At 39.0% G+C, this 25,813-nt stretch overlaps 1 protein-coding gene across 14 annotated transcripts in view; it reads left to right on the top strand.

Moving 5' to 3' along the window:
- The window catches only part of SYNE2 (spectrin repeat containing nuclear envelope protein 2), a 330,405-nt gene that overhangs the window by 81,266 nt on the left and 223,326 nt on the right, over positions 1–25,813 (top strand). For all 14 annotated transcript variants that reach the window (XM_079912180.1, XM_079912173.1, XM_079912176.1 and 11 more), the window contains exons 3-11: positions 150–211; positions 1,174–1,269; positions 1,362–1,439; positions 1,529–1,621; positions 5,996–6,177; positions 11,026–11,222; positions 17,032–17,132; positions 18,856–18,957; positions 21,261–21,398. In XM_079912180.1, the coding sequence (XP_079768306.1) occupies positions 150–211; positions 1,174–1,269; positions 1,362–1,439; positions 1,529–1,621; positions 5,996–6,177; positions 11,026–11,222; positions 17,032–17,132; positions 18,856–18,957; positions 21,261–21,398 (1,049 nt within the window). The remainder of the gene's footprint in view (positions 1–149; positions 212–1,173; positions 1,270–1,361; positions 1,440–1,528; positions 1,622–5,995; positions 6,178–11,025; positions 11,223–17,031; positions 17,133–18,855; positions 18,958–21,260; positions 21,399–25,813) is intronic.

The following is a 25,813-nucleotide window of genomic DNA, read 5'->3' as shown; positions in this document are numbered from 1 at the left end:
ACACCTGAGATTTAAACTAAGTCCTAGAACGTATATAAGATCGTGAGATACACACACGTACCCAGAGTGACAGACCTTTGAAACGTTGATTTGTTCAAATGGTTTCTGAGGCTTCTCGTTTTCTAACTGCTATTGTCCTTTTTAAATAGCTGAACAGGAAGACACTCAGAAGAAAACCTTCACATGCTGGGTAAACTCACAGTTGGCAAAGGTGAGGAAAAAGAGAGCAAATCAAGCTATAAATATATATTTAAGTGATTCCTCCTGTTCCCTCAGTTTTGGTCCCCAAAATGGCACTGGTGACATGTAAAAGGTTGAAAAAATGTGCTGAATGTCACCTTGATCTTGTTTTGATGTATCTGTTATTCTTTTCCAACACGAAAAGGGGGCATTTTTGTTAAGGATATGGGAGACAGTGCTAGAAAATATTTAAAGCAGTAACATCTCTTTTATCAAATGAAATTGTAAGAAGTCATATATGTTGAGTGTTATGTTAGACACTGTTGTAAGTACTTTAAATGTACTGACCACTCGTTATGTTTCAGTGACTTCACAACATCCTGAGACAGATAGTATTGTTTGTGTTTAGAGAACAAGGAAACTAAGGTACAGAGACGTTGTCTGACTTCTGCAAGGTCCCACAGCTTACAAGTGATCGTGCTGGGATGCAAACCCAGGCAGTCTGGACCCAGAGGCCTTGATCTTAATCTCTGTGCTATCCTGGCCTTCAGTGATCCAGGTGCCCGGAATAACCTAGATACAAAATGAGTGAGCCTCTTCACCCAGGCTACCCATCCCAGCACAGTGCTTGTCATTCTAAAAAGAGGAAATTCATTAACAGGTTACTCTGGACATGTAATCTCCCCAAAGGGGTCACTATTGGCTGATTCTGAGCGTCATGAATGCCACTTCACTGCACAAGTTTTAAGCCCTCAGTGAAAGCTGAAAGAGTGTTGTGTCACTGGAAATTTGCTGTGAGATAAATTCACTACTTTCCTTATCATGTTTTGATATGGAACTTTGTGTGTTTTCTACATTCTGTTAATTAAGAAGAAAATCACGACTGAATCTTAGCTTGTGCAAAGATGCAAAAGCACATGTATGAGATTCTTAAAAGTTATCGTGTTTTTGGACCAAAGTTTCAATGATTACTTTTCTTGTGACCTTTTGTAGCACACCCCTCCCTCAGTTGTATCGGACCTATTCGCAGACATTAAAAAGGGGCATGTCCTCCTGGACCTGCTGGAAGTACTCTCAGGACAACAGTTGGTAAGCTTTTAAAACAACATTAAGAAATTTTGTGGATTTAAAAAAAAAAAAAATCACATTTGTGAGTAATATATTTTGCTTGAATTTCATAGCCTCGAGATAAAGGATCTAATACATTCCAGTGTAGAAGCAATATAGAACATGCCCTGAGATTCCTAAAAAACCGATCAGTGAGTATGAAATTCACATGAAAATTCATTGGGGAGATAAATGCTGTGAAATATTTTCTCCTTTTAACATGCATTTCTTTTTTTTCCAGATCAAACTAATAAACATCCACGTTACCGATATTATAGATGGAAACCCATCCATTATTCTTGGCCTAATTTGGACAATTATACTGCACTTTCATGTAAGTAGTTTGATGATATGAAAAGTATTCCTGTTCTAATTACCACAGTATGAAATAAGTGTAATGCAATAAGTGTGACTTGATGCTAGAGCTTCTTCCAGAAATAGGACCCTCTGGAAGTCTTGTCAGGTGGAAAATATATAGCAGACCCTTTGCCACTTATGTTATTCTTCAACTGAAAATTGAATGCTGAATTATCATGATGTCCTGAAATATCCATGGTATCAGCACCAGTCTGAATAGAACTTGCCATGGTAAATTTTTGCTTATTATTGTTTATTTACTCTGTCAGAAGAGAGAATAGGAAGCTTCTGGAGTAAATTCTTGAAAATTAACCCATTAAACTTGGTTAAATCTCCCTATTTTTGAGGTCCCTTGTCTAATCTAATAATCCTGCAACATCTAGCTCTGTCCCAAGACTGACTCATAGCTTTCATTTCATTCCACAAATATTTTTGAGCACCTACTTTGTGCTAACTGTTGTGCTGGGACAGTAAGAAAATAACAGGGCGCACTTCCCTGGTGGCACAGTGGTTAAGTATCCACCTGCCAATGTAGGGGACACGGGTTCAATCCCTGGTCTGGAAGATCCCACATGCCGTGGAGCAACTAAGCCTGTGCGCCATAGCTACTGAGCCTGTGCTCTAGAGCCCGTGCGCTGTAACTGCTGAGCCCCACACGCTGCAGCTAATGAAGCCTTCGCACTCTGGGCCCCGTGTGCCGCAACTACTGAGCCCATGTGCTGAAACTACTGAAGCCCACACACCTAGAGCCCATGCTGTGCAACAAGAGAAGCCACTGAAACGAGAAGCCCGTGCACTGCAACGAAGAGTAGCCCTCGCTCACTGCAACTAGAGAAAGCCCGCACACAGCAATGAAGACCCAACGCAGCCAAAAAAAACAAAAAGAAAGAAAGAAAATAACAGGGAATAAGTAGGTTATAGTCCTGACTTTATGACACTTATGGCTGATAAATACATTCTTTCAGGCCTGGGATTTTGAATTAGTGCGTATTTTCTGTAGCTACTTAAAAACTTATATGTTCAGGGGCTTCCCTGGTGGCACAGTGGTTGAGAGTCCGCCTGCCAATGCAGGGGACACGGGTTTGTGTCCCGGTCTGGGAAGATCCCACGTGCCGCGGAGCAACTAAGCCCATTCGCCACAACTACTGAGCCTGCGCTCTAGAGCCCGCGAGCCACAACTACTGAACCCGCATGTGACAACTACTGAAGCCCACGTGCCTAGAGCCCGTGCTCCACAACAAGAGAAGCCACTGCAATGAGAAGCCTGCGCGCCTAAATGAAGAGTAGCCCCCGCTCGCCGCAGCTAGAGAAAGTCCGCAGGCAGCAACGAAGACCCAACACAGCCAAAAATAAATAAAATAAATAAATTTAAAAAAAAAAGAATCAATTTAAAGTTTTGTTTTAATATTGTAAATAAACTTTTGTCAAAAGTATACAACACACAGAGAAAACTGCACAAATCTTAAATGTAGAGCTTGATGAATTTTTGGAAATTAAACACATCCACGTAACCACCATTTAACTGAAGATAAGATGATAGAATATTGCCAGCATCCCAGAGCCCCCAGGTCTTTCTCCCAGTCCCTGCCCTCCTTCCCTAAAGATAACCGCTACTTTGATCTTTATCATTGGTTAGTTTAGCATTTTAAACTCCATATAAACAGAATTATAACTGAATTATTTTGCATACACTATACCTGACTTATTTCACTTAACATCATGTCTGTGAGATTCATCCTCTTGAGGCAGGTATCAGTGGGTCTTTCTTTTCCATTGCTGTATATGAATATACCATTGCATGAATATACCAGAACTTATTTACCATTCTACTGTTGACGGACATTTCTTTTGCTGCCAATTTTAAGCTCTTATGAATAAAGCTGCTAAAAACATTCTTGTATCTGCCCTTTGGTGGTACAAGCCCTTACTTCTGTTGCATATTTATCTAGGACTGGAACTGCCGGGCTGCAGGGCATGTGATCTTCAGCTTTAGTAGATACTGCCAAACAGTTTTTCAAACTTGTTGTGATTTACACTGTTACCAGAGTTTAAGAGTTGCTTGCTCCAATCCTTGCTAATACTTGGCATTAAAAACTTTTATTTTAGCTATGCTGTTGTGTATAATGATTTTTAGAAGTTTTAAAATGTATTCTGGGTACAAGTCCTTTGTTGGGTATATATAAATTGCAAATATCTTCTCTGACTCTGTGGCTTGCTTTCTCAAATCTTTAATGAACAGACATTCATAATTTTAATGTAGTTCACATTTATCAGCTTTTTTTTTTTGGTGGCTAGTACTTTTTATGTCCTTTAAAGAATCCTTTCCCTTTGCCAGTACCATGGAGATATTCTCTTATGTTATTTTCTAGAATAGTTCTGTCCAATAGGACTTTCTGCAGTGATGGAAATGTTCTGTACCTGCACTGGACAGAACAGTAGCCACTAGCCACTTGTGGCTATTGAACACTTGACATGTGACTAGTATGACTGAGGAACTAAATTTTAAAGTTTACTTAATTTAAATTTAAATAGCCACATGTGGCTAGTGGCTATCATATTGGACAGCACATTTCTAAAAGCTTAATCATTTCACAGTTTACTTTTAGCTCTACAATCTTTCAAGAATGAATTGATTTGTTTGAGTATGTTATGTTAAGGCAATTAAGTTTTTTTTTTCCATATGGCTATCCAGTTGATCCAACAGTAATAATTGAAGAGACCATCATTTTCCTACTGCACTGTAGTATCACCTTCATAAATCAAGTAGTCATATAGGTATGGCTCCATTTTCAGATTGTCTGTTCTGTCCCATTATTTATCCTTGTACCAATACTATACTACATTAATTTCTGTAGCTGTACAGTCAGTCTTGATATCTGATATTGTGGTTTTCCAGCTCGTTCTTCAAGATTATCTTGGCTTCTTTGCTCTTTGTATTTCCGTGTATATATATTTTTGAGATATAATTGACATATACCATTGTGTAAGCTTAAGGTAGATAACATGTTGATTTGATAGTCATACAAATTTTATAAGTAACTTGTTAATTTACACACACGTAACCTGTTGGAATTTTAATGAGGATTGATTGAATGTATAGAATCATTTGGAAAAAGCTGACATCTTTTAAATAATGCATCTTTTTTTTTTTTTTTTTTTTTGCGCTATGCGGGCCTCTCACTGTTGTGGCCTCTCCCGTTGCGGAGCACAGGCTCCGGACGCGCAGGCTCAGCAGCCATGGCTCACGGGCCCAGCCGCTCTGCGGCATGTGGGATCTTCCCGGGCCGGGGCACGAACCCGTGTCCCCTGCATCGGCAGGCGGACTCTCAACCACTGCGCCACCAGGGAAGCCCCTAAATAATGCATCTTTTAACCCATGAATATAACATTTTCATTTTTGTTCTGTTCAAAATATTTTCAAATTTTCATTTTGATTTCTCATTTGACCCATGGGCTCTATCACAATCTATGGCTTAATTTCCAAATATTTGGAGGTTTGTTATGTCTTCACTAGTACTGATTTCTAGCTCAATTTCAGTGTGGTTGGAAAATATAATCTGAATTATTTCAGTCCTTCAAAATTGCTGTGGCTTGCTTTATGGCTCAGCATGGTCAATTTTGGTAAATATTCTATATGCACTGGGAAAGAATGTTGATTCTGCCATTTTAGGTGCAATGGGGTATGTCAACCAGATCAAATTTGTTCATTGTATTGGTCACACCTACTATTATTGGTTATCTGGTGAGTCTGTCAATCATTGAAAGAAGTGTACATCTTTCAATAATACTTCTATTATATTTCTGGATTTATCTTTTTATTTTGTTTTGTTGTTTTGTTTTGTTTTGTTTGCGGTACGCGGGCCTCTCACTGTTGTGGCCCCTCCCGCCGCGGAGCACAGGCTCCGGAGGCGCAAGCTCAGCGGCCATGGCTCACAAGCCCAGCCGCTCCGCGGCATGAGGGATCCTCCCGGACCAGAGCACGAACCCGTGTCCCCTGCATCGGCAGGCAGACACCCAACCACTGCACCACCAGGGAAGCCCCTCAGTTCAGTTTTGATGGACAGAGGTGGAGCGCCAGTGAAGTGCTCTATAAGCATGCTGCGGGGGGCGAATGGATGCCTGCCCTTGATGTGGAGCGCCGTATGCTTGGGTTAGAGCAAGTCCCCAAAGCCAATGTGTAGTCCCAGATGGCCAATGCCGTTATTCAAAGGTTTGCCCAGTGCTCAATTCACCCTGAGTAAACTGTCACTGTTATACGATAATTTTTAGGTCTTGTTCTGGCTGAAGGTTTTGCCTCAATGCTGCTAACCTATGATTCCACACACGTTAACGATTATTATGTCTTCCTTAGATTGAGGAGCTTGCCCGGACTCTTTCTTGCAATTACAATCAGCCTTCCCTGGACAGTGTGAGTGTGGTTGACTCATCTCCTACCTCAAGTCCTCCAGCTAAGAAATGCTCCAAAGTCCAGGCAAGATGGCAGATGTCTGCAAAGAAGGCTCTTCTCCAGTGGGCTCAGGAGCAATGTGCCATGTAAGTAGTTTGCTCCACCAGAGGAGACACACAGGGCAGCTGTACCCACCAACGCAACCTTACCGACCTCCAGGTCTGAAAATCAGGCCAAATAGGAGTAACACCCACCTGAACACTTCCCTGTCATAAAAAGAAAAGGCTCACTCTCCCCCTTCCTCTCACACTGACTCTTCCACACGTGGACCTCTGTGAGCTCAGCCACACTTGGTTTTGAAGGCCGGAAGGTGGTGTCATCTGGGTAACTTCCCTCACTCCCACTGCCATGTATAGGTGGTCTATTACTGTGTGCAAATAAAGTAGTCTTCAAATATCTTTTTCTTTAGGCACAATTCCCCTATGCATCTGGAAGGTGGATTTAGATTCGAAAAGTTTTGCCATACTAGAAGCTCTTTAAAAGTCGGGACTCTATCTTAGTTGACTGTGTATTCCCTTAATTTTAGCCTAATATGTGTTCTTGGTAGGTGCTCCATAAACGTGTTGAGTGGATGAATGAAAAATGAGTGAATGAGTAGCCAGCTCATAAAATTATCCCTTGGAACTCTATAGGGTTGCATGAAGGACCATGGTCCCCATTGTTTAGAAACTCGTAGCTCAATTAGGAAACAAAGAAAGAAGAGAGTAGGTGTTTTAAAAAAAAGAGATGATAAAGGGAAGTTAATGCTTATAATTTCTTTTTTAATTTATTTTTTATTATTAATTGTTATTGGAGTATGGTTGCTTTACAATGTTATGTTAGCCTCCAATGCACAGCAAAATGAATCAGCCATACACATGTAGTTATGCCCTCACTTTTGGACTTCCCTCCCATTTGGGTTACCACAGTGCACTCGGTAGAGTTCCCTGTGCTATACGGTATGTTCCCATCCGTTGTCTGTTTTATACATAGTGTCAATAATGTATACGTGTCAATCCCAGTCTCCCAATTCCTCCCACTATAATTTCTTTTTTACATAGGAAAATGTTTTCTGTTCTTGGGATACATTTACTTTTTCAATTTAGCCAACTGCTTGGATGGAGTTTAGGAAAATAAGGAATTAGGACGCAGGAGATCCGCCACAAAAAGACCTATAGAGTTCAAAAAGGCGTTCTTTGTCACATCATAGCATTGTCCAGATAAACAGGGGCGTAAACATGTTGCTAAGCCCTCTCAAATGTTGGGCTTCTGAGTAACTGCTTCTTAATGAAAGGCTAAGATGTTAATTTCTGTCTTACCTTTCTGTAGTTGTCATTCATCCTCTGTATTCTGTGAGGGGACACAAATATACATGCATATCTTCCAGGTTTTAAGTACATTAAATGAACTTTTTCTTGAATTTACTGGAGATGGTTTTACTTCAGTTTCCTAAATTTTAAAATCCAAAATATAGCATGTGTGAAAATCATTATTACACCATATTCAGATTTGCTTCAAATCCTTTCAAAGTCCGTATATTTTACCAAGGTTTACCTTTTCCCCATGTCCGTCCTTATTTTTCAACTATAGAGCTTACGCTAAACGTATTAAGATGTAGTAGGTAATTCTTAAGTATTTCGTCAGGAGTTTATTGTAGTTTTGGCTGTCATTGGTGGTATTACTGGGTGACTTTTGTTGGAATATTCTGTGATTCTCTAGGGCTCAGATGTAAGGCTATGTTGTAAGAAATATGTGGTATTTTTTTTATTCCTGAAGGAGATGAATTGGGCCCCCATTTGTGATGTCTGCATGAGCCTAGACCCTACCAGTCACTCTGGAGCCAGTCCCGCCCTCTCCAAGGCCCGGCAGCAGCACATTCTGTGTGGCACTTGTTTTGGCCCCTCAGGGCAGAGCTGAGTTCCCAGCCTGGTGCTGTATGGAGCGCGGTGCCTGCTGGTCGGCCCTGAGCCGACTCTGGCCCCCTTAGCGCTCTGGCGGGTCCGGCGCCGCTTTCAGCCCCACCGCCACCCCCATAGCCATCAATTTAGTTGAGTACTTACACGCGCACGCTGAAGCTGGAATACCAGGTTTTGAGTTCTGGCTCCCAGCACTTTCTAACTGGTAGGCTTAGACACTTAATCTCGTTGTGTTCAAGTTTCCTTAATCATAAAACGTGGACAATACTTAACACTTACTTCATAGGGTTATTATGTGCTTTACAAGAATTGTGTTTTTTTTTTTTTTTTCACATCTTTATTGGGGTATAATTGCTTTACAATGGTGTGTTAGTTTCTGCTTTATAACAAAGTGAATCAGTTATACATATACATATGTTCCCATATCTCTTCCCTCTTGCGTCTCCCTCCCTCAAGAATTGTGTTTTTTTAAAAAAAACATTTGCAACAGTTTCTGGACACAACGGGCACCATATAAGTGTTTGTTAAACGACACGAAAGTCACTGCCTACTATGTAGTTTGTCATAATCATAGTTTAGGCTTTTTTCCTAAGGGATCCAGGAAAGCCCAGGTCATCTGAAGCAGATTATTTCTTGAGTAGCTTTTATCATGTATACTTTTGATATATACTTAAATTAGTCCATTGAATTTCCTTGTGTTTTTATGGGATATTAAAGGAAACTATAGTTGTTCTCGAATATTTCCCACACTTTGTAGGCTACTATATGCTTTTACAAAATATTCAGTGATCTCTTGTTGAACACAAATTGAGTGGTTTGAGATATATATGTTAAGCACCTTTTTATGTCAGGCACTGTTTGCAGGGTGGGTGAGTCTAACATGATGGGCAAGAAAGAAAGGGCCCCTGTTCTCAAGGGGCTTGCACCCTAGTGGGAGAGGCACATGAATAAATATGATAATTATAGTTGGCCGTAAAGTTAGGAAGGACTTATGATATGGTTGAGAATGTCAAGGATAGGAAGAGGGTGCCCTTATAGTAGGTGGTCATGGAGTGCCTTTCTTTTTCTAAAAAATTTTTATTGAAATATAGTTGATTTACAAATGTTGTGTTAGTTTCAGATGTACAGCAAAGTAATTCAGTGATACATATATATATAATATGTATATTCTTTTTTTACATTCTCTTCCATTATAGGTTATTACAAGATATTGAGTATATGGTTCCCTGTGCTATACAGTAGGTCCTTGTTGGTTATCTATTTTACATATAGTAGTGTGTACGCCTTTCTGAGGAAGAGACCTTTGAGCTGAGACCTGAAGGAGAAGGCTTTAGGTGTATGAATCTCTGGGAGAAAGAGTGTCCAGGCAGAAGGATTAAAAAGGCTGTGGAGAAGCAGAAATGAAGCCAATGTTACTGCATGTTGGAAGGTGGAGATATTGAATAATATCCTCTGAACTGAGAAGGAACTTTAAGGCTGAAGAATGAAACAGGCAACTCCATAAAGTGCAGTTATGAAATTTATTGTGGGCAACTTATGGGCAGGATCAGGCAGACAGGGATCCAGAGGCATTCAGAGCTGTACTCCCTGCCCTCAAAAGGGGTACAGGGAGATTTAAAGGGGCCAAAGCTAAAGCAGAATCTGACTGTGAAGGGAGAAGTATGTCTGCACCAACAGGAACCAGGGGTTTTTCCTCTCCCTGGGGTCTCATGACCATTAACCATCTGTGTCAGCAAAAGGCATTCTTGCAGTTTTCATATCAGATGAAGGCAAGGGTAAAAGCTGATGGGGAACTTATCTGGCTTGGGCACATTCCTTGTGAGCAGGCTAAAGCTTGGTCATGCAGAGAGAACAGGCGGGTAGGACTGTGGGCCTAAGATGGAGCTGACAAAATGGAGTCAGTGTGGTCTAGCCACATACTGCAGCATTGTAAGAGAGGGGAGATGCAAAGATGGGAGAGGTAAGCGGGAAGCAAAGCTTGTCTGGCCTTGTGGGCCAGAGTGTGAGATGTTATTCTAAATATAATGACAAGAAATGATGGGTTTTCTTTAACGTTTTTATTGTGATAAAATATACGTAACAAAATTTACCACTTTAACAGTTTTTAAGAGTACAGTTCAGTGACATTAAGTACATTCACAGTTGTGTAACCATCACTGCTATCTGTCTGCAGAACTTTTTTCATCTTGCAAAACTGAAACTCTGTATCTGTTTAACACCTCCCCTCCCTATTCCTCCTTCCCCTCAGCCTTCCCCTGGCCACCAGAGGTCTACTCTCTTTATCAGTGAATTTCACTCTGTTTGGTACCTTAAGAGAGTGTAATCATTTAACATTTGTCCATTTGTGACTGGCTCATTTCATTCAGCATAATATCTTTAAGTTTCATCCTTGTTGTAGCATATCTCAGAATTTCCTTACTTTTTAGGGCTGAATGATATTTTATTGTATGAACACACCACATTTTGTTTATGCATTCATTCCTGATGGCCGGTTCTAAGCAGAGGAGTGACGAGGTCTATCTATCCAATGAACTATTGGCCACTGACTTGGCACAATGTATCATTTAATTGTTTCCAGTGAGAAATAAAATTAGTCCCTCTAGTGAAAGGAATTTAAACATTTGTAGAGGCCCAGCTTAGTCTTGAGCCAACGGATTGCTGAATGAAGAGCATTAAACTTGAGTGAGAATTGTCACGTGAAGGGCTCGTAAGACAGATTTCAGGTGCATTTCCAGAGTGTGATTCAGTGGACCTGGGGTTGGGCCTGAGAATTTGCATTTCGAGCACCTACAGCCACGTGACGCTGCTGCTGCCGGGGCCACGCTTTGAGAAGCAGTGCCCCGGAGTGTCGTGAGCCTCGTCACACTTGGCATTTTACTTTAATTTGACCCCATGGTTCAAATAAAATATTTTCCTAGAAGGATTGATTCGATTTATGTGATTGGCAGAAATTAGTTTTAATTCCTGATGAATAGAGTGGAGGTGCTCTGATATAGTCTTTTAGATAGTGTTTATCGTGTTTTTCTTCTTTCGTCATAGGTTTGAGTCTGTCAGTGTGACAGATTTTAAGGCAAGCTGGAGAAATGGGATGGCTTTTTTGGCTGTCATTCATGGCTTGCGACCAGACCTGATCGACATGAAGAGTGTCAAGCATAGATCCAACAGAGACAATCTGAAAGAGGCCTTCAGGATTGCAGAAAGAGAATTAAAAATCCCCAAAATGCTGGAACCGGAAGGTAAAGAAGCTTCTTTCTTTGTAAAGCAATGTCCAGTGTGAAGTGGATTTGAAAACAGTACCCACATATGAACAAACGTAACAGCATTATATTTTAGTCCTGAAGGGTTTAACTTTAAACCCTTTATTAAGTTTCATGAAATTAAGAATTCCTGCCAGTGAGTTAACCTCAGTAATTACAGGGAGGATGTCACAGCTGCAACCAATCGGTGCTGTTTTGGGGAATAATTTTGAGTCTTTGTCTTAATTTTCTTTTATTGTGTTCTATATTTCGTCCTCCTTGATTCTATTATTCTTTTCTAAAATATCTCACGTAAGATATTTCTTTGAGTGGTTTATCTATGTCCCCTTTCCTATTCCCTCCCCCTAGTTAAAGCTGAGCCTCTGTGAGGACAGAAACTGCTTTTTCTGTTTCTCTCTCTATGGCTGGCTCAGCTTTACCATTGATTGTGCTAAATCAGTTTTGTTGGATTGTTAGGGACTTCCCTGGTGGTCCAGTGGTTAAGATTGTGCGCTTCCAATGGGTGCAGGTTTGATCCTTTGTTGGGGGACTAAGATCCCACGTGCTGCACACCGCATGCCGCACGAAGTGGCCAAAATGATAATAATTCTGTTGGATTGTTAACAACATTAGCGAAATCCTAAATACTGGCTATATTCAAAGAGATAATTATCAGGTTATACTTTAACTTCATAAAATTAAGATTTAAATAATTCAATTCTTCTGGAAAAGAACTTTACTTTGGATTGTGTTGTTTCATAATTTACCCAAAGCTTGTTTAAAAAAACCCCCAAACCCAGTAAGGTCATAAAAAAGGCATGTAGGATTAGTGAAAGTTATAATGAACTAACAGGTCAAGAGATACAAATTCTAGTCTCAGCTCTACAACAGGGGTGTGTAGGTCAATGTTTAATGTTAGGCTCTCTGAAACAGTGTGTGTGTACATATACATGTCTATTATAAATTTTACAAACATAAATGATGTGTAGCACAGAGTTTACAAATAATAATAAAATATATGATACACTTTATTATAACTTCCGTATAGCCCCCAAATGCTTTCGTTGATTTTTGCCAAACTCTTGTATCAATCTGTAGCCAACTTAAGGTTGCAGTTGCTGAACCAGTGCAGTTCTGACATGCGTGTTGGTGGATAACTTCCTTTGCATTAATGAGTAAGTGTAACAGCAAAGAGGTATGTCAGAGCTGCACTTGTTCTTCTGTGATGTGAATGACTTCTTTGCTGGGAGAATACTGGAAGAATTCGATTTTTGTTCCACTCACAATTTGACAGCTATAGACAGGACACACTTTTAAGATTAACCTGCATTGTTAACAATATCTCCATCCTTTTCTTGGCACTCAACAGAACAGCAAATCAAGCCCTCATCTGCTGATTTTCTGTGGTATAAATCTTGCCACCAGTGTCAAGTCACTGAATACATTGGGAAAATAGGCACAGTAGCACACCATTATATATTATTTCTATCATACAGATACAATAGACATAACCTTAGAGGTGTGGATAGTAGTAAAATGCAGTGAAATACTTGGGAAGTGATGAGTTTTAAGTATTTGTTACCTTTGTTTTAATATAATTTATGTAATTGTGCATTTATAGAATTTAAATTTTTTTTTTTTTGCGGTACGTGGGGCTCTCACTGTTGCAGCCTCTCCCGTTGCGGAGCACAGGCTCCGGACGTGCAGGCTCAGCAGCATGGCTCACGGGCCCAGCCGCTCCGCGGCATGTGGAATCTTCCTGGACCGGGGTATGAACCCGTGTGCCCTGCATCGGCAGGCGGACTCTCAACCACTGTGCCACCAGGGAAGCCCCAGAATTTAACTTTTAATGCTGACTATGTTAAATTTTCATCAATTTCATAAGTCAGTTGTTAAGCAATCAGCTCTCTCAAGCTGGTGTGAGCACACCACTGACTGATTGACTGTCGCTTTGTCACTTAACCTTTCTGGTTTTAAATAGCTGTATTGAGATATAATTCACATACCATACAGTTTACCTATTTAATTGTACAATTGAATGGTTTTTAGTATATTCACAGAATTTTGCCACCATCATCATCATCAAATTTAGAACATTTTCATGACCCCCCAGAATAAACCCCGAGCCCATTATCAGTCCCTCCCCATTCCCCCCATCCCCCATCCCCCATCCCCCTCCACAGCCCTAGGCAACCACTAATTTACTTTCTGTCTCTATAGATTTGCCAATTCTGGAAATTTAACATGAACGGAATCATACAATATGTGGTCTTTTGTGAGTGGGTTGTTTTTTTTTTTTTTTTAAATAAATTTATTTATTTACTTTTGGCTGAGTTGGGTCTTTGTTGCTGCACGCGGGCTTTCCCTAGTTGCGTGAGCGGGAGCTGCTCTTCGTTGCGGTGCGCGGGCTTCCCACTGCGGTTACTTCTCTTTGTTGCAGAGCACGGGATCTAGGCATGTGGGCTTCAGTAGTTGTGGCACGCAGGCTCAGTAGTTGTGGCGCACGGGCTTAGTTGTTCCACAGCATGTGGGATCTTCCCAGACCAGGGTTCGATCCCATGTCCCCTGCAATGGCGGGTGGACTCTTAACCACTGCACCACCAGCGAAGTCCCTGGCTTCTTTAAATTAGCAGAATGTTCAAAGTTCATCCATGTTGCAGCATTTATTGTTAAAAATAATAACAAAATTTTTAGATATACTTTATTTTTTAGGACAGTTTTAGATTTATAGGAAAATTGGGAAGACAGTACAGTAGGTTCCTAGATACCCCACACCCAATTTTCCTTATTGTTAGCATCTTACATTAATGCATCTTATATTAATGAACCAGTATTGATATAATAAAATTCACATTTTCTTTGTTTTCCCCTATGCCCCTTTTCTCTTCAGGATCCCATCCAGGATACATTACATCTAGTCATCATGTCTCCTTGGGCTCCTCTTGACTGTGACAGTTTCTCAGACCATTTTTTTTTGTTTTTGATGGCTTGACAGTTTTGAGTATTACTGGTCAGGTATTTTGTAGATGCTGGAATTTGTGTTATGCTTTTTCTCTTAATGCCAACTTGACATCACTGTTGATGTTGACGTTGATCGCCTGGCTGAGATAGTGTTTGTCAGGTTTCCCCACTGTGAAGTTACTCTTTGTTTCCCCCTTTCCATACTGTACTCTTTGGAGGGAAGTCACTATGCACAGCCCACACTTAGGAGAGTTACGCTCACTCTCCTTGAGGGATAAATTGTTCGGAATTCTGCACAGGAGATTTGTCTATTCTCCTCCATTTATTTACTTATCCAACTGTTTATTTGTATCCGTGTAGATTCATGGATTTTTTTTTATACTTTGGGTTCTAATCCAATGCTACTTTGTTTATTTTATAGCTCAAATTAAAAAAAATCTTTTTTATACCTCCGAGTTTTGGCTATTGAGAGCTGTTTTAGTCGGCTCCTGTGCTCCTTTGACATATCCTCAGTGTGGGGTTGGCTTGTTTGTTTTGGCACTACAAGATGCTCCAGGCTCATCTTGTATACTTCCTACTGTAGTCTTGGATCAACCATTCCTCCAAGAGCCCTGGTTCCTTTTACTGGAGAATGGTATTAGAAACCAAGATCTGGGTGCTAGGTGTGCTTGTTGCTACTGGTTTCTAGCCTTTTTGGACCTCAGTTGTTTTTATAAGAGTTAATTATGTGATATTCCCAAGTGCACAGTTAGCCTAATGATTCCATGTTTTGTATATCAGGTTTGTCATTAGTTTGGCTTCATGTTGCTTGTTAATAATTCTGCTTGTTTAACTTTCCCCCATCTCTGTTTTTTCTCCCTCCTTCCCTCCCCCTTTTTTTGTTCGAAAAGGAAAGAACCTTTTTGTCTTTTCATTATCTTTTCAAAATTTCTTCATTTTCCCCCCATGCTGTGCTCTATTCCCTATTTCTGTGATTTCTTTTAATACTTCTTTCATTGTGATTCACCAAGTCTTTATTATTATTGTAAACTATTTTCTCTATTTTAGTATGTGAAAATAACTAGGCAACTAGTGGAAAAGACAATTTAATGAAAACAAATTTCCACTTTATAAATGATTGCCCATAATTCATTTTACATAGCTTAAATAATAGCTCAAAAACATGAAATACATGATGATTTTTTCTTTTAAAGAGGGGGGGACCTTTTTTTTAGTTTTTATTTTTTTAATTAATTAACTTGGCAGCGTCAGGTCTTAGTTGCAGCACGCGGGATCTTCATTGTGGCATGCAGGATCTTTTATTGCAGTGTGCGGGCTTTTGCGGTGAGCAGGCTCTAGAGCATGCAGGCTCAGTAGTTGTGGGGCGCACGGGCTCAGTTGCCCTGAGGCATGTGGGATCTTAGTTCACCGATTGGGGATTGAACCTGCGTCCCCTGCATTGGAAGGCGTATTCTTAACCACTGGACCACCAGGGAAATCCCCATCATGATTATTTATGCAAACCAAATACCGCAGTTATACTTGAATAAGGGAATTATCTTTTGACACAATTTTGTTAACACATTTAATCATTATGCGTAGCCTCATATACAATGAGAAAATTTAAAAGAGAGATATCCAGCCAGTATCATTTTATGTATCTCTTGATATTTATACTTTTTTCAATAAAAGATAGAATAACTTAACTCTTAGGGATGCTTTCTTTATTAAATCCCTACTCCCACCTCTTTATTGATGTGTTTAATGTGCTTACTGCCTTGGATTTTATCATTTGGTTATAGATTAGATTCAATTCCTCCCTCAACTGACTTAGAGCACTCACTGGGCCCAGCAAACATGCTTGCTAAAGCATGCATAGTGTGTTGTATTTGTTTATTTGTTTTTCTCCTAACTGCAAGCTCCTCAAGGGGCAGATAATGTCTTAAGGCATCTAGCATCTACTCAAGGGTCTAGCATCTACTTGCTGAATGAAGGGATGAAACATAAGCCCGTAAGGGCAAGGACTGAGTCTTACATATCCTGCTTGTGACCTGCATTTGTTGGCTCTCTATAAATATGTGTTGAATTGAATTTAACAGAATTAATAAATAAACACAGATTTCCTTGTCAATATCGTCATTGGTTGTTTTGGTGTCGTAGCAAAAGACATCCCCAAATTATGTGTTCATTTTGTCTGTAATCTCTTCTTTGTGATTTTGTGATCTACTTAATTTATTATATGCCTGGAGAAGTCCTGTACTTAATGAATTTATAATATTTTTAACTTTGTTTAAATCAGCATTTTCCAAATTTATTTCACCATGGGCTCTTTTAATGCAAAACAAAGATTGGTCCATAGAAGGCTCTCAGTAAATGTATTTGCTCCACAAATGAATGAATAAAATCTTGTGGATGTCTTGAACAAATCTTCTATACAACATATACTTTTGGAAATGCTTTACTGCACAAATGCTGAGACCAATGTGTCAGGAGTGAATTCCAGTTGCTCTATGTTTCTGCATTCCTGGAGGACTTTCTGCACTGTGTCACCAGAAAGAGGAAGGCTTACCTTTCTCTTATCCACCCTCCCTGACTACTTATGCCCTCATGCATACAACATGTACAGTGACATTTTATTATTAGGAAACTGAGGCTGTGCGATACTCCTGCCAGGATTCAACCCAGCTCCATTTCACTCTAGATCTAAGCTCTTAACCACTGCATAACCTTGGTGCGAGGGTGAGTGAGCAGGGATTGCTTGGCTGGTTGACTACTTTGGTTCATTTCAAATTCATTTCAGTACTGTTCTTGAGTATTAATTATAGTAAATCACACCTATAGCTGATTGATAGTGTGGCATATCTTGCAGATGTGGATGTTGTTAATCCTGATGAAAAGTCAATCATGACCTATGTGGCACAGTTTCTGCAGTATTCAAAGGCTGCACCTGGGACTGGAGATAAAGCCCAGGTATGTCTTTATAAGTACAAATCAAGCTCATTCTTTTTGTACCCTACTAATAGTTTAATTTTTAGCATCGAGGCATAATTTGCACACAGAACTTAAATATACAGTTCAATGAGTTTTGGCAAATGCATACCTCATATAACCATACTTTAATCATGATGCAAAACATTTCTGTTACCCAGAATGTTCCGTTGTGCCTCTCTTCTGTCTGTACTCCTCCACCTGAAGCAACCAATATTCCAATTTCTTTCACTATAGATTAGTTTTGCTTGTTTTTTTAAAGTTAAAAGTGGTAGTTCATTAAACTTTGTTGAATTATCTAAAACAGCATTTAGATACGTACTATATAGGACAAATTAAGTTTAGCAGGCTTTTAAAGAAGTCTAGAGATATCGGATTTTTGTCTATTGTAATTTTTATCAGCTTTATTGAGATACAATTCATATACTGTAAATTAAATCATTTAAAATTTATGATCAATGGTTTTTAGTATGTTTACATAGTTGTGCAACCATCATCACAATCTAATTTTAGCATATTTCCATTTTACCTGTTCTTTAGTTTAGTATAAATGGAATCATATAATCCATATAAACAGAAGCATTGTGTTCCACTCTTAATCCTTGTTTGTTGAGATACTGTTGAATTACCATCAGACTGCCATTTGTTTATTCAGTTTTTTCCTTTGACTTTCAGTCAGTTACACAAAATATTGTGGGTGGAAATTTCTTAAAAATCACTGAGCTGAAAATAAACATTTTTTCTGCATCTATAAAGATAAATGAGCGCTGTGAGTTTAGTAAAATGTTTTTGAATATTATTTTAAAATTTAAACTACTTCCTCAGACATGTAAACATGTAGTCATATTATCACATTTGCTTTGACATAAAATTTAGGCCTATGTTTTTCCAACTGTTATGTTTGAGGCACCAAGCCAGATTGTTGCTGACTCTGGAAGAGAGACTCAAGCTGAGACACGGGCTTATAATACACTTCACTTATTTCTGACCTGCTGAGGAGCTCCTCTTTTCTAATTAATTTTCCTATCAAAAAATAAAACTAAAAATTCAACTGTCCATGAAATCAGTTGCAAAAATATATAGAAAGCACTGTTGCTTAATAGAAAGAAAAAAGTAAAGGAAGGTTAAAGGAGAATGGAAATAAGATGCAATTTCTTTTGCTTTATCCTCCACCAGTAAAATTTGCCTCCAAATGTGTGCAAACTTACCGCCTAAACAGGAATCTAAAGAAGAAATAATTGTTGCCCAATTCCATAGGATAGCTTAACCAAAGCTTTTAGTAGTGTTATTTTTAGGATCTTTAAATTGTTCAAGGTATTTTTGATGTCAGTATATTTAGTAGATGTAAACATCTGTTAACCCATGTTTAGATTTATTGGAAAGCAGTATTCTGAAATGCCTACTATAAATAAATAATTTAGAATAATGTTCTCTAAAATTGAAGAATAGTGGAAGTGGGTAAGCCAAAAAAATAGGGGCTTGCTTGCCCTGTTTCTTTAGCACGTTATATTCAGATGGTAGTTTCAACCCATTTTAAAATTTAAGGTGTTACATGAACAGGCAAAATTCCTCTTTGGCACAATGAGTCATTGGTGTGTAGTGATTACACTATTTCACTGATGTTTGAAGTTGTTAATTTTATTGTTTAAAAAAATCACAAAGTATATTTAGGCTAGAGTTTTAAATGTGTGTGTGTGAATTACAGGGAAAGGTGAAAGATGCTAAGGTCTGGTTAACTCTGCAAGAGAAAAAGCTACAGAAAATGCTAACGGATTCAGAAAATGAGACCTACTGTAAGAAGTATGAAGTAAGTATGACTTTAAACAGTAACTTATTTGTAGTTTACTCTTGGGGAAGTGTAGGATGTTTTTAGAAAAAAACTTTCAGAGTTAATTGTTTAAATACTAAATTAACTCCAAGTTTTAGTGTTGAGTTAGAAGGACCGAGCTTCTCAAATTTTTTTTTTTTTTTCCCGGTACACGGGCCTCTCACCGCTGTGGCCTCTCCCACTGCGGAGCCCAGGCTCCGGACGCGCAGGCTCAGCGGCCATGACTCACCGGCCCAGCTGCTCCGCGGCATGTGGGATCCTCCTGGACCGGGGCACGAACCCATGTCCCCTGCATCGGCAGGCGGACTCCCAACCACTGCGCCACCAGGGAAGCCCCAGCTTCTCAAATTTTAATGTGCATAGGAATCACCTGGGGAATCTTGTTAAAATGCGGATTCTAATTCAGTAGTTCTGGGATGGGGCCTGAGATTCTGCATTTCCCACAAGCTCCCAGATGGTGCTGATTGCTGGTGGTCCTTAGAGAATTTTGAGTAGTAAGGTTTTAGAGTGGGGACTGGCAAACTGGTCTCTGGGCCCCAGCACCTCTTTTTGTAAATACATTGTTATTGGATACATTATCTTATGTATTATATATTATATTATATATTATATATTACATGTGAGCCATGCCCATTAAAGTATTGTTTGTGGCTGCACTCCCACCACATTGTTGAATAGTTACAGCAGAGACCATATGGCCCACAAAGCCCAAGATGTTTGCTATCTTACATATCTTATAGTACACGTTTTCCAATCCAAGGTCTAGAGCAGAACATGCTTTTCAGAATGAATATGGAAGGGAAAAAGATTAGGAAATCAGAAATGGAGCCATCCCAGAATTACAGTTCAGGGCGTCAACCAAAATGTCCTTTGGGAGTAATGACAACTTACTGTCACCATGTATTGAACATTTGCTATATATCAGGCACCTGCTGACAAGCGTTTTCCAGGTTACAACATCTTGCTGAGTATGGCATGGTTATTCTAGTTTTACAGATGAAGACAAACAAGACTTAGAAGGACTAAGTGATTTATCTAAAGTTATATAGCTACTGAAAGGTAGAGGTGGGATTGGAATGAAGTCTAGATTCAAAGCCCTAGCTCTCTTTAGTCCTGATGCTTCTCCAGGGTAAGCTGTTATTCCCCACACCATTTTGAAAGATGCTATCAGGAGCCAAAGTGAGGGCTCCACAGTCTTCTTTCTTAGAACCCAGTCTGTGCAACACTGTGCTCCTCACCTGGTCTCCACCCTGAATAAGGAAGAGATACACTCCTGGGCCTACACAGCACTTAGCACTTCTAGACCTTCATCCCCCACATCGGTTAAGAGAGGGAGTCGGATGAATCCAGTGTTTCCTACACTAACATTCGGTGGATTGTGTGACTTGCTCGCCACACCATTCTTTTAGGTTTGGAGCCATCAGGGAAGGAAGACACGCTCATCTTCCTTTTTTCTGAACTGCATAGGCTTCTTATGCTTTTCGCCTCTTAGCACTGGCCTGAAATTTTTTTCATTGACAAGGTGCTCAGCGTCCACAGGAAGTGCCTTGCTCTCACTTGTCTTTCATTTACTAATGTACCACAGATTCAGGTTTCTTAAATGAAAGGCTTTATGAAGTTATTTTAACTCTCAGAAAGAATCAAATTACTTATCCCTTAGTTTGTTCACAAACTTTAATTAGAAATGCGGCCAATAATTATTGGTAATCTTAAATAACAGTTATGGAATTGATGACTCAAACACCAATATTTCACACAAATACAAACCAAGAAAAGCTTTATTTATTAAATTTTTGAGGGCAAAGACAAAGTATATTCTAAAGTTTGTATAAAATGACTTGGGAAGAATGGCTCAAGCTTAGTTAATCATGGAAACTTCAAAAACCATTTATACATGATGACTGCTGTTATATAATTCTCACTTCTACTCATTCTTATTTTGTTGTGAACACATATTTGGGGAGGACAAACTCACATTTTCCATGGGGCATTATGATTTGTCCTCTAGAGCTGGGTGGCCTTGCTGCCCTATTCCAGTAGAAATCCAACCATAGTGACATGAGACGCAAGCTGTGACCTATGTCACTATGAGGGCACCCAGATCACGAGGGTGCACTGAAGAAAGAAACTGGATTGGTGAGAGGATCCTGAATTCAGGGAATTTTACCTTTATCTAAGTAAAAGTTTAAATATAACCTACAACTATTGACCTGCAAATAGCAAATTACATTTTATAAACTGGTTTAAACATTTCAGTCTTTAAAATACCCTTCTAATTGTAGAGCCTGCTGTCCTTTTTGGAGTCATTCAATGAAGAAAAAAAACCCTTTCTGGATGTCCTGTCGATAACAAGGAATCTAGATGAGCTGAATGAAGATCAGTTACAGTTGAGAGAAGCCTGGGATGGTCTCAACTACCAGGTTACTGCGTTGTGTTGATTAGAACATTTTCACGGGGCAGCTTTGTTTGTTGGATGAGAACTATAGACTTTCATGAGGAATTCTGTAAAAGACAGAGCAGATGCTTCATCAGAAAGTTGGGAGAGCGTTATGTTTTCTCCATGATCTCATTTGGGTAGTGGTTGATATTGAAATAGGAATTTATAACATTCTGTTTAGAGAAATTGCAGGCTTATCCAAAGTTTTTATATTTGCCATCAATTCTTGGTTTGCCATAGTAGATTATCCATATTCTGACTGACATGCAACCTCCTCTCTGCTTTGGACCAGTGTCATATATCACTATCAATAGATGCTTGAAGTGGGTAGGGACAAACCCAGAGAGAATGTGTAATGATGAATGTGTGTATGTGTGTCTGAATATATCTGTATGATTTCAGTCGTTTTAAATTTATTGAGTCTTGTGTTATGGCCCAGGATAATGTGTGTGTGTGTGTGTGTGTGTGTGTGTGTGTGTGTGTGTGTGTGTATGTATATATATATATATATATATATATATATATATACACATATGTGTATATATATATATATATATATACTATTTGCACTTGAAAGGAACATGTATTCTGTAGTTATTGGATATAGTATTCTATAAATATCAATTAAGACAAGGTGGTTGGTAGCATTCAGATTATCTCTGTCTTGACTGACATTTTGTCTAGGTATTCTATCAATTTCTGAGAGAGACCTATTAAAATCTGTGGAATCCTTCCTTTAATTTAGTCAAATTTTGTATCATGTATTTTAAGACTTTGTTATTAGGTGTGTCCATTTATGATTGTTATGTCTTCGTGAATCAACACTTTTACCATTATGAAATATTCCTATTTATCTCTGGGAAGACTGTTTTTCTTCATGTCTGCTTGATCTTATATCAGTATGATAATTGCATTCTTCCTGTGCTGGCTGTGTGGCACATCTTTTTCCTTCATTTACTTTCAACCTATTTGAGTCTTTATATTTAAAGTGCATCTCTTGTAGATAGCATATGGTTGGATCTTGCTTTATTATCCACTCTGACGATCTTTGCCTTTTCACTCGAGTGTTTAGACAGTTAATATTAAATGTAATTATTGTTATGGTTCGATGTGGATTTACCATCTTATGCTTTTTTCTGTTTATTCCCTCTGTTTTTTGTATCTCTATTCTTTCTTTTCCTGCCTTGTTTTAGATTATGTTAATATTTTTAGAATTCCGTTTTAATTTATCTATTGGCTTTTTGGCTCTACCTCTTTCAAATTTTTACTGTGATTACAATGTACATTATAAATTTGTTTTGTTTCGTTTTGTTTATTTGTTTGCGTTACACGGGCCTCTCACTGTTGCGGCCTCTCCCGTTGCGGAGCACAGGCTCCGGAAGCACAGGCTCAGTGGCCATGGCTCACGGGCCCAGACGCTCCGTGGCATGTGGGATCTTCCCGGACCGGTGCACGAACCCGCGTTCCCTGCATCGGCAGGTGGACTCTCAACCACTGCACCACCAGGGAAGCCCACATTATAAAATTTTTATAGTCTACTTAAAGTTCTACAACTTCTAAGTTATTGTACAACTTCTTATAATATGTGGAAGTCTTGCAATCAAATCTCTCATTTTTTATGCTTAGTTGCTTTATATATAAATATATATATGACACAAACATATGTTTTAAAGTCCCCAAGACCATGTTATACATTTTTGTTCAAAACGGTCATGTATTTTAAAGAAATTAAGGAGAAAAATTAGTCTTTCATATCTATATAGCTATTTATCATTACCATTGTTCTTCGTTCCTCCCTAGAGATTTGAGTTTCCATCTGAACTCATTTCCATTCAGCTTGAAAAACGTCCTTTAACTTATCTTATAATGCAGATCTGTGGATGGCAAATTCTCTTAGTTTTCTTTGATGCCTAAACGTCTTTATTTTGCTTTCATTCTTTTTAAATATCTTTGTTGAAGTATAATTTACATATCATAGAATTTGCTCATTTTAAATGGCTAATTAAATGACTTTTAGTGAATTTACAGAGTTACAACAGAGATTGTATAGTTTGTAAGTCAAAAATACTCTTTGGGGCTTCCCTGGTGGTGCAGTGGTTGAGAGTCCACCTGCCGATGCAGGGGACATGGGTTCATGCCCTGGTCCGGGAAGATCCCACATGCCGCGAAGCAGCTGGGCCTGTGAGCCATGGCTGCTGAGCCTGCGCATCCCAAGCCTGTGCTCCACAACGGAAGAGGCCACAACAGTGAGAGGCCCGCGTACCTCAAAAAAAAAAAGAAAAATACTCTTTGGTCCTGGGAAAGTTTGCCAATTCTTGCTCAAGCTTCTTGGCCATCAAGAGCGACATCCTGTTTTCAGAATATATTTATCATACTATTTGTATAGTGTGGTAAACACTAGCACAGTGGCTTAAAAGAGCCACCCTTTCAGTCCCTACTTTTGAAGAACTAGTGCAGCTTCAGAAATTTTCCCATCAAGTGGCAGTGCTCATTGCAATTTCAGCTCCTGTTCTGACCACAGTTTGACAAAACTGATCCCTGTGAAGGGCAGGAACTCTCTGTTATGAATCCTCAACAAAACAGAAGGAGAGGAAGAAAATATTGTCTGTATAGTTCAGGCTGTTCCAGGCCAAAAAGACGCGGTCTAATTTTGCTGCCTGTGGTTTGGAAAAATCACCCAAAATAATGAGAAAAACCATTAAAAGAACTATTTTGCAAGATTAAGTGCTACAAATTGATAGTAGTTTGAAAATCCGTTCCGTAGGTAGAGTGCTGCTCGTTTTCTCGGTGTTGCAAAATGAAACTTATTAATTTTAAAGTCATCAGGTGTATAACAGTCAATACCATCCAGACAGATTCTGGTTCAATTGGTTGAGGACTCAGATATCTCAAAGCATCTTAATAAATGATTTCATTTTAAGCCTGCAATAGGAAATAGCCGCATTACGTTATTTTGACCTGACAAGATCTTATATAAATTTTCATCCAAATTCAAAGGTAATTTCCAACACTGAGAAAGAAAGTGTAGAACTAGTTTTCTATGTTAAGAGTGGAAAGAGAGGAATGAAAGGTAAGCACCGCCTTCTATCTTTCCTCTTCCTACTGCTGCATAGAGTACAGCCTGCAGTCAGAAAGCCCACATTTGGTTTCATGCAAAACATATACAGCTTTCAGTTGTGAAAAGAATAACAGCTGAGTTAGAGGTATCGTTCTTAGCTTCTCTTTTGCTCAGTCGTTTGCCGGTTTTCTGGGTTTTTTGTTTGTTTATTTTTTGGGAAACTCACAGATAATTCAGATATATATAATAAAAGCACATGCTAACTTGTTCATATTAAAAATTCATAATAATGAAAACATTTTTTCATTCTTTTCCGACTGGAGGCTTAATGGTATGTAGTTAATGATTTAGGATTGTAGAGCTGTCTTTTGTCTTACGCCTTTTGAGAAAATAAACTTGCAAGGCAATTAAAGCAAAACAAAATACTACATGGTGTCACTTATTTGTGGAATCTTAAAACAAAGTTAAACTCGTAGAAACAGAGTAGAAAAGTGGTTGTCCAGGACTGAGGGTGTGGAAAATAGGGGGAAGTTGGTTAACGGGAACAAACTTTCAGCTATAAGATGAATAAGATCTGAGGATATAATGTAAAACATGGTGACTATTGTGATAACACTGTACTATATCATTGAAATTTTCTAGAGAGTAAAACTTAAATGTACTTGCCCCCCCAAAAAAAGATAAATATGTGAAATGATGGAAGTGTTAATTAACTAGATGGTGAGACTCCTTTTATGATGTAAATGTATATCAAATCACCATGACGTACACTTTAAATATCTTACAATTTTATTTGTCAGTTATACCTCAATAATGCTAAAAAAAGCAAAACAAAATGCAAAAACTGTAATACTTAATGTTTCTGGTTTATAAATAGTTCCATTTGACTGCCTTAAAGGAGGCTAGCTTTGTCCTCATTTAACATCTTTGTACTTGGGTTGTTGGTTTAATGGGTTTTTTTCTGATACTTTGCATATAGTGGGCACCCAATGAATGTTTTTCAAGGAATTAATAATGAATCAAAGAAACCTATTCTTAAAAAATAACCTAATTTTGGCTATTCTTTCCTCTAAAAGTGATTTAACTCTAAGAATAGTGACAACTCCTCTAGTAGAACTATAATGGTAAGAGAGAATACAGACTTAAAACTCGTACTTTCATCATCAGTATGGAGTCATCCCCACTGGCTCTCTTTTTTTTTTTTTTTTGCGGCACGCGGGCCTCCCACTGTTGTGGCCTCTCCCGTTGCGGAGCACAGGCTCCGGACGCGCAGGCTCAGCGGCCACGGCTCACGGGCCCAGCCGCTCCGCGGCATGTGGGATCTTCGCGGACCGGGGCAC

The sequence above is a fragment of the Stenella coeruleoalba genome, assembly GCF_951394435.1.
Source record: "Stenella coeruleoalba genome assembly, chromosome: 2".
NCBI classification, from domain to species: domain Eukaryota; kingdom Metazoa; phylum Chordata; class Mammalia; order Artiodactyla; family Delphinidae; genus Stenella; species Stenella coeruleoalba.
The sequence above is the reverse complement of the archived record's forward strand: the minus strand, read 5'-3'. Positions and strand labels throughout refer to the sequence as shown.